The following is a 10,254-nucleotide window of genomic DNA, read 5'->3' on the forward strand; positions in this document are numbered from 1 at the left end:
GCCGCAGCGACCCAGGTTCAATTCCTGCGGCCCTATGCTGCCACCTATGGCCTCAGGGTCTGCTTTACGCCTCTCCTCGTTCCGCTCTCCTCCAGCCTTTTCACACAGAGTTATTACGCTGCGTTGAAGCGAGCTGTCCCGTCACTGTTCCTGTGGTCAGAGCCAGAACCAGAGATGGTACCAGGGACGGGCTGACAATCTGTGTGTTCGGGAAAAGTCCAGAATGGCTGTCCAACCGGCGGCCGTCAGAACAAAAATAGTCTAATAAAGTGATATTAAACAGCCAACAGCAGGGGGCGCTAATACGATCACTTATATGCTACGTGTAAAAACTGAGGAAGAAGAGTAGGCCTACATCATTAGACAATGACAATGGCTAGTAGAAAACGTAAGGAGAAAGCTGGATGGGAAAAATTCAAAGAAAAGAGGGCCAAGTCTCTCGAGACTGATGCAGCAAAATGCAAAAAGCTCACAGAGCAAGAGGCTTTATAATAGGCTGCCTTTATCGCTATCTTAGCAAACTGCATAGTCAGCTATCAACATGGGTGTGTATCATGATTGTGAAAATGATCGTGCCATTTAGTTATTAAACACATTACAAATGAATCGCAGGATGACCGTGATTTCACTTTGTTGTATATGAGAGGTTGTAGTGAGCTCACTTTTTCTGCTAGGATGAAGAATATGGTATTGAATTAAATAGGAAAACATCAGGCAAGCATTGGTACCACTCTAAACGTGCTAACAAACAGGGAAGGGGGCTAAATAATTCACCAAATTTAACCAAAAGTTTAACCAAAAAATCCTAGATTGCACTTTCTGTCTGTCTTCCATCAGAGTGCAGTTTTTCCTTGTCTTTAATATTTGCGTTTACTATTGTGGAACTGGCAAAGACCTGGTGGTTGTTGATAGGGCCTTGTCATTTTCATCATTTCACACAGAATCAAAAGTGTAATATGACATTGACAAAATATTAAATAGGTTATTCAATGCTAATTCTTTAACACAAAGCAAAACATATACTATTATAGCATCAATTATAGCTAATAACCTCTCTTTAACATTATTTGTTTATTGAAGGTTGAAGATAGTTGCAGCACAAAAGATGACAGGAAGAGTGTAGGAAAGTGCCAGGATGTCCCAGGATGTAATATTTTTACCACCATCAGAAAAAGCCTAAAAAACAGTTTTTAGATTAAATGTTTTATACTTACAAGTTTGTGTAATTTGTTGTTCTGTAGCCAGTGAGATTTAATTATTTGTATTTTATTTTCAATGCAGATGTAATGGGATTGTACATTTTTTGTTTTTATTTGAAGGCTGAGGTTTCATTAATAAACACAACCCCAATTATCATCATTGGTTTTGAGATGTTACTTGCTGTGAATACCTTGTCTGATAGGCTACAGTATTGTGGCATAGTATCAGGACATCCTGGCTAGTGTCTGTCGCGCACGGCTAGGGGCGAATGGCCGGATGATGGGCCTATTTGGAAGAAAGTCCACGGCTGTTTTTTAGCCCCAGTCCGTCCCTGGACAGCATCTGTGTCCCAACATGTGACGGTACGTCAGCAGGGACAGCAGTGTGTCCGAGCTGCTGACAGATATAAACATGTCGGGAATTAATGTTGGTGCTTGCTACACGTAAATATAATTGCATTTTATCAACGGTGGGAAGTAACTATGCCGTACTTTAATACAACTGTAAGGTACTTTTAATTGAGTATTTTAATTTTCTCCTACTTGCCTACTGTACGTTTTACTTCTCTATTTTTTTATAGCTTTAGTTACTTTGCATATTCATATTCATTATACAAAATATTATGAATAATCTATGATGTATTAAGAATAAAGAGAAGGCTTTATTGATCCGGTGGTGAAATTCACAAGCTACCTGCCAAGTCAAACTTCCGCTGTTATTTTGCTGAAAGTAACTCAAAAGGAATGCAAAAGTAGTGTAAAGCATTACAATTCAGAGACAGTAATATTGTAATATAACTAATTACTCTCAAATGACAGTAACTAGTAATCTATAATGTAGTACATTTTGGAAGTAACTTGCCCAACACTGTTTATTCCTGTCAGGGTCTAAAGACCATTTCAAACAATATAAAAAAGTGTATATTGGAAAAACCCTGCCTTAAATAACTATTCAGTACTACTTTACTTCTTACTTACTTTACTATCACTTTACTTGGAGGGGACACAAAAAGGGTAAGTAATAAGATAAAGATGAAGAAATAAGGGACTACTTGGTAAATACTCAGTATTATGTATCACTTTACAATATGGTACATACAAACTGTAACTACACTGTAAACTTAACTAAATGTACAGCTAAACTCACAGTATCTTACTGTTTTAATGTTATACAGGATCATACTGTAAATGGCAATGTATTCTGGGAGAAAATAACAATATTACTTCACTATCTGCGAATGTTACAGATTACAGGTATTTACTGTTAAAGCTGCAGTAGGTAAGCCTTATAAAACTAACTTTCTGTCATATTTGTTGAAACTGACCCTATGTTCCAGTAGAACTACATGAAGCAGGTCATTAAAAATAAATCCAGCTCCTCTGGCTCCACCTACAGCCTGGAGTGAGATTTGCAAAAATCCACCGCTCCCTGTTCAGATGCACCAATCAGGGCCAGGGGGGGGTGTCTAACTGCGTGTCAATCACTGCTCATGCACACACATTCATTCTCCCTTGTGGAGGGAGGGGCTTAGGAGACCGTTTTGGGCTTTAGCAGAAAGGGGGGAGGGACTGAGAGGTTGTCGATGTACAAGTTTTTTTGGCTAAGTCCTGGATCTTCATAATCCTACCTACGGCACCTTTAATACCAATGCATCTTGGGAAAATAAAGGAAAAGGCGGGTATTACACTGCAGCCAGTATATTACTGTAAATTAAAATAATACAGTAAGAAACTGTCTATTTACAGTAAAATGCCGTAAAATTTTAAAACAGTATGCACACTGTAAATAAACAGCAGATAACTGGCGAAGCTGCTGCCAGTATATTACTGTAAATTTATGGTGAAAAGTTTTACAGTGTAATGTTTGAGTAATCAAGCCTGAGCAGGCTAGTTCAGAGTCAATCAGGAACGCCTCATGATTAACGTGGTCAGTATGACTGATTACCAGATATTTATGAACTAATCATTACCTCATTATTTATTAATATATTATCTCCTGGTCGGTTTTCTAGGAACTCATAATTATGTAGCCTACTTTATCCTCCTATTGTCAGGAATGACTCATCATTAGGTCATTCCTGAGTCATTCTTACTTGTTCCTTGCAACTACTCATATTTTTGTGTACCGTATTGTTAATGCGTTAAAGATTTTGAATTTTGGTTGTTTGCTTCGGTCTTGGAGTTTTCAGTATGCTTGAATTGCATGAAGTGTGAACTTCAGCTAAATGTCTTCCTGTTTGAATATCATTTAAGCGCTTGTGATTATTGTAGTTAACGGTTACAGTCACAAACATGGGGAAACTAAGCCCATTTCTTTTTTTATAGATTAAGCAGCTCTTTAATGTGAGCAGTGTCAATGGGGGCCTGTGTAGCTACAGGGGTTCACATTTACAGCAGAGCAGCTCACAGCCCCGGGTCGGCACTTTACACATCCCAAAGATGAAATTAAAACCTACGTGGAAAAGGGAATGTTTCTCCATTTGGGAGCGGGTATCAGATGAAGACATCACATCCATCAGCACGGATGTTGAGTTCACTGATGAAGAATAAAACGGGCTTGAGGGCAGGCGGGAGGCCCGCTCTGAAAAGATCCAAGACGAGGCGTATAATCAAATGTCACAGCATGACCAAAGCATGAGTAAATTAGGAAATAAAACTGTCCGAGGACTTTGTCAGAGCTCCAAAAGGCTGTGACTGCAGATGGCCTCCATAAACTCCTCTGATCAATCATCCATCTTTTTTATGGCCTGCTATTAAATGTTTAGCTGTGGGGCGACTATTAGACAAACTCTATATATCAATCTATCTATCTATCTATCTATCTATCTATCTATCTATCTATCTATCTATCTATCTATCTATCTATCTATCTATCTGCCTGCCTGCCTGCCTGCCTGCCTGCCTGCCTGTCTGTCTGTCTGTCTGTCTATCTATCTATCTATCTATCTATCTATCTATCTATCTATCTATCTATCTATCTATATATTTATCTATCTATCTTTTGTATTACTGCTACAGATGCATGAACCTCTATGGGAATTGTTACCATGATTGTTATTACTATTATAATTTCCTTTTCATTGTTCACCCAACTTCCTGATGATCACTTTTCCATGTCCCAAAATGCAATAATATTAATAATAATATAAGCTACCATAAGGGCTTAGATTATCAGATATGAATAACCCTATCGTATTTGACTGTATTTATATTTATTTCCCAATTTAGTTTGTGCAGCAACCGTTTATTATTGAAAACAACCCTGAAAACAAAAAAATAAAGCTGTAAACTCCATCTGCTGAAGAAAACCATGAGTGGAAAAGTACTGGAACCTTGAGGTTTTGTGTTTGTATCCTTAAACGTTATACTATTGTTTACGTTGTAATAAATGATATGTAAGAGAAAGACAATATCTGACAAGGTATGAAGAAACGTATGAAAGGTATGTTTTATATTGCTTCGGACTGTTTTAAGGAGACAGATTTTTGAAGATATGGCATTTCTAAAAAGATTCCTGTGTGTAGTTTTTGCTTCCTGTCTCTATATGTTTTAATGGGTTCAAGTTATTAATGAAGAATGTGAAACCGTTATCCCTCCTGTTGTCCTTCTTTGGATTTGACCCATTTTCAAAAAGTCTCTATATCAAAAATGTGGGTTTCTTTCAACCAAATTGTCCAAAACAAATAACGTGGATGGTTCCATACAGCGTTCTTTAGTGTCAAATAAATGATCAGTTCAATACTTTTTATTAATTTGGGTATTTTATTAGATTTTCTAGCATTTGATAAAAATATAGATAGAAAGTTGAAAAAAGTGACAAAAATAATTCAAAAACGTGGGGGGGGAACAAGAAAAAATCGACAGAGACATCAGAAAAATCGACAAAAAAAGTCAGAAAAAGCTTCAAAAACTTGATTAAAAACCCCAACAAAAACGTTAAAAAATAAAAAATAAAAAAAGACATCGGAAAAAGTGAATAAAAAAGCTTCAAAACGTCAAAAAAGCCCAAAAATAAAATAAATAGCCCAGAATGACAAAAAGCTGCGTGACGACGGGAAGACAACACAAGGGTTAAATATGTCGCAGATATTTTTAGGAAAGCATAACTAAATATGTTTCCTGATATAATCATCAGCTGAGTTTTTCTCCGGCCCTCCGTGCTGTGTCTGTGGGGGAGCTGCGCTCTTTGCTCCTGAGTTATAGCTCGGTGTTTTTTGGAGGGAGGGAGGGAGGGGGTGTGGAGGTGTGCTCAGATGCCCTCCTCTGTCACTCTGCCTGTCTCTCTCAAGTGATACCATGCTGATAGATGTCTCTCTATGCAACACAGCGCGCTCTCCGATTTCCCACTTGCAGTCATTTAAAAAAAAAAAAATGTTTCGATGTGCGGCGTGATGGGAGTTTATGTTTATCATTTGCGTGTCTGGGTGTAATTGGCCTGAAGATTGACGCAGAGCGGGTTTATCCAAATTGGCACGAGCTCGCCTGGCGATCAAACACGCGGTGCCAATTATGCCGTGTATGCAAATGAGGACAATATCACGTGGAGACAACATTTGCATGTTTTGTGACAAATTAACTAATTTTAGAGAGAGAGCGTGTTAAGTGGGCCTGCTCTACTTTCTAATTGGACTCCTCCCCATCCGTAGTGCCCTCTAATTACAGAGAGAGAGAGAGAGAGAGAGAGAGAGAGAGAGAGAGAGAGAGAGAGAGAGAGAGAGACCTTACATTCAGCTATAAGTTGTGGTGGTCAATCGCTGCTGTGTATGGTGCACCATTATCCACCGGATGGGTTCGCCTCTGCCTCGTTGTGCGTCACCCTGGAAAAGTGTCTGGGAAACGTTCAGGGACTTCAAGTCCAAAGTGTCCCTGCAGCCTGCAGCTCGGCGGCCAACATGCGGCTGCAGAAACACCTGTGACCCGAGCGGATTATCCTTTCCTTCTCCTGCTATCTTTCTGTTTCACTTTACCACAGCCTGTCTGCTTGTCCCCCGCTTTAAATCGCTCGTCTCTAAATTACCACAGTCAGGTGTGACCCGCTGAGCCGAGCCGAGCCGCGATGAACTCTAAGGGCGACTCCAAATGCCCCGCGGTGCTGGAGGAGAGGAGGCGCAGTCCGTTGGATCAGCTCCCGCCGCCGGCCAACTCCAACAAGCCGCTGACGCCTTTCAGCATCGAGGACATCCTCAATAAGCCGTCTGGGAAAAAGTGCTGCTCCCTGAGCGTAGTGGCGCAAACCATCTCTCCCGGAGAGAAGCTGCCCCCGGCGGGTCACAGCCTGCCCGGCCGGCCGCTGCTCAGTCAAACCTCCCCGCTCTGCGCGCTGGAGGAGCTGGCCAGCAAAACCTTCAAGGGCCTGGAGGTCAGCGTCCTGCAGGCTGCCGAGGGTAAGAGACTTGTTTTTTTTTAATGGGAATTATAGGCACGCCCACTAATTTTTACTAGTATTATATAGCAGTATTTCCTTTTCTGAAAACTGGTATAAAAAATTAAATAAAATAAAAACTCAAGTTGGAGGCCGCGTGCTTTAAGGAGCGAAAAGACGCGACATTTTGTAGCCTATTTATTTAAAAATTTTTATTTGTGATTCCAGAATAATTCTGCAGCTTGTTTTGTGTTAAATAAATGTACAGTAACCGTAGCCTAACCACTTGATCTAATAGAGTAACATAAGGCCATTTACAGTAAAACACTAAAGACACGTAGGCCTGTAACATTATGGCTTCAATGCATTACTAAAATAAAAGTGTTCAATTTAAATAATATTTAAAGCGCAATGCATTCCCTTAAGAGAGATTTTTTTTTTATTTTTTATATTTGCTGTTTTCCGAATTAATAAGATAATTATCTCAGAAATTCTGAGATACATTTTCATGAAGACTGTTCTGTTTTCCTGCATCAACGAGGTACCAGATAGATAGATAGATAGATAGATAGATAGATAGATAGATAGATAGATAGATAGATAGATAGATAGAATTAATAAAATATGAAATTATAAAATATTTTAATAATAAATAAAAGCCTCAGCAAGAAACTAAGTGACGTGTTCTGTCTGTCTGTATATGTAGGCCTATAACAGCTGTTTGTACTCTACTAGTGCCCACTTCTTATGTATGTATGTGTTCTTTGATTTGAAACAGGAGCCCTGTGTTGTTGGTATTAAGCCTTGCTGAGGCTACTGCACGCATGGTTGAATCGATATATGAATTCAGAAAAGCAGAAGATTATTTTCATGAACACGTATCTCAGAATGTAGGCCTATTAGGTAAACTCCTCGATAATTCAGAAACACAGAGCAGACTTCATAATGAAAAGATAATAGATAAGATAATGAAGGGGAGTCTCGTTTTACACATATAAAATAATATCTGGTTGAGCAGCATCCTATAGTTTAAACCATTCACTATTTCAAATTGCGTTTTAAATAGTATTTAATATCAATATTGGACTGCGACTAATCAAATATGCTGCCATAATCCAGAATAATGTGTTTGTCTGTAGTGTCTCTGTGTGTGCTCATGTGTTGTTGATGCGTCCTAATGTGTGTCTATGCACTTTTACCTATATGTCTACTGTGTGTGATATACTTGTGTTATATTTTTCTCATGCCATCAACCTGCCAGTTGTCCTGATCTGGAATAGTGGTTGTGTCATTTTACTTTGTCTATGCCTTTATGTCTTTCGTGTTTTTATGTGTATGTGTTGTATTGTTGTAGTGTATCTATTTTTTTAAGCCATTAACCTGCTATAGGGACTGCAGATGAAAATTAACCTGCATGGCTAAATCTGGCACATTTACATGTTGGACTTTGTACTCATGTTGATTAATGTGCGTTGTCCCTTTTAAATAAATAAATAAAAAATCTAAAATTACGTTTTAATTAGTTGTAATCAATAGGCTACTTATAATCATGCAGGGAAATGGATCATCAGTCATTCTACCTTAGCAGAATCTGAGTTGTGACAAAGTTTTTGGTTGACCGGTAATATTTGTGTGCATTTGTTCACATAGGCCGAAATAGGCTAGACCTCATTTTCCCCTCTTGTCTTAGGCCGAGACGGCCTGGCGCTCTTCGGCCAGAGGAACACCCCTAAGAAGCGGCGGAAGTCCCGCACGGCGTTTACCAACCACCAGATCTACGAGCTGGAGAAGCGCTTCCTCTACCAGAAATACCTGAGCCCGGCGGACCGGGACCAGATCGCCCAACATCTCGGTCTGACCAACGCGCAGGTCATCACCTGGTTTCAGAACCGGCGGGCCAAGCTAAAGAGGGACCTGGAGGAGATGAAAGCGGACGTGGAGTCCGCCCAGGTCGCAGGCGCTGTGGCCCTCGAGAAGCTCTCCAAACTGGCCGAGCTGGAGAAGTGCGCGGCCAGCGGTATTGGCGGGGGGGCTGTTTCCGAGCCCGAGCCAGTCTCCTCCAGGTCCCGCCGAGACACCACCGAGAGCCTCGGCTCCAGCAGAGCGCACATGTCTCCTTCTTCACCCGCACCGTCGTCGTACACAGAACGGCTGAGCAGCAAGTGTTGCTCAGAGGATGAAGATGAGGAGATTGACGTGGATGACTAGGGGGGGGGGGGGGGGGGTCACACCGTGTAAAGTGCCAAATAACGCGATGTTTGCAGGCATCTGGCTTTACGAGGATTTCATCCGTTTACGAACGGACATGCAGCAAACTATCCAGAAACAACTATCTCTGTGCTTTGATCCAGTGGTGTAGTCTAATGTTTTTTATATATTACTATATAAATATATGGACCAGAATGGACATATGGGGTCTGGGTGTTCTCCAGAGTTCATTTCCTGCATTCTGATACACTTTAATGCACCAATTTACGGTGGAAATCCCTTTATTTAGCCTATATGAAGAAAAAGATGACAGATGACAATTCAAAATATATCAAAAATATAGCGGAAAGTATGTTGTTGCTTGACATTGGGCATTTTTAAGATGGTATATGGAAATCCTGGAGCTTTCTGCGTATCACGTAGACTACACCACTGATTTGATGTGAGAGAAGTCCTGTAGGCCCGCTGGGGAAAACGCCTGGCACATTACATTCAGACATTCAGAAGGAAAAAAAGGCAAGGAAGCCAACATGCAGGTATTCTGGTTACAATCACAGAAACATTTCACCGCACGTTTTATTTGATTTGATTCTGAAATGGTTGAACAGTCTTCTACAAATAATGTTTTATAAGCTCCTGGGCGGACTGTTTTCAGCTTTTTGATATCCCATTAATTGTTCTGAAAATGATAATCACACACAGCAAATGTTCAGCCAATAGCTTGTGATACATCACGATTTAATATATTTATAATGCTCTGTGAAACCTATAAGTGCCTTCAGAATCGGAAGCTGTACAAATTGTAGGAACCATACTGGCAATGTAAAATAAAAAAAAAACAACACATTTTCAAATATCCAGCATGTCGCAGATTTCTATAAATTATTTCTATGGGATATATTAATATAAGAAAGGGATCATTTTAGTCTCATCATTTAATGTGTTTTTTGGGCAGGATTGTGGCGCAGAAAAAGCGTCGTTCATCAAATCCATTCACAACAACAGCAACTTGGCTCCTGACCTCCTGCGTGTATTTTTTTCTGTGAGAAACACAATCTGGAGCGAGCGAGCGTGTGTGTGTGTGTGTGTGTGTGTGTGTGTGTGTGTGTGTTCCCCAGGGGGCCACTCTCCGGCAGCGCACAATATTGAGACAAGCGTTCCTCCCTGCCGCACCGCCCGGCGGCTCTCAGCGCACAAAGGCGACCAGAGGAGCGTGTTTCAAAGGCCATATGGTTTAAAGATTCTCCTCTCAATTACGAGTCACTTTGATGGATTGACTTAACCCGTCTATTCAACAACGTGGCCCCCTTTTTTTTGTCGCACATATAGCAGACACGCTCGCTCTCCCCCGGCCCGCTGCGTTAAAACACGGCTATGAATGTGAATGGAGCTCAGGGGCCTGGTCGGGGCGTTGGAGGTGCGGGAGGCTTGGAAATAATTGACTTGAAGATGTCAGAGCTCTCAGTCACACACACTTCATCTGCT

General features: G+C 40.7%; 1 protein-coding gene across 1 annotated transcript; it reads left to right on the forward strand.

The window, feature by feature from the left end:
- The first annotated feature begins 6,255 nt into the window (after positions 1-6,255).
- On the forward strand, positions 6,256-8,769 carry lbx1a (ladybird homeobox 1a). Its single transcript, XM_078273773.1, has 2 exons — positions 6,256-6,583; positions 8,252-8,769. Exons 1-2 carry the CDS (start codon positions 6,256-6,258, stop codon positions 8,767-8,769), a joined length of 846 nt encoding a protein of 281 aa, XP_078129899.1.
- The last annotated feature ends 1,485 nt before the right edge of the window (positions 8,770-10,254 follow it).

This window comes from Sander vitreus, chromosome 17, assembly GCF_031162955.1.
Source record: "Sander vitreus isolate 19-12246 chromosome 17, sanVit1, whole genome shotgun sequence".
Taxonomy (NCBI): Eukaryota; Metazoa; Chordata; class Actinopteri; order Perciformes; family Percidae; genus Sander; species Sander vitreus.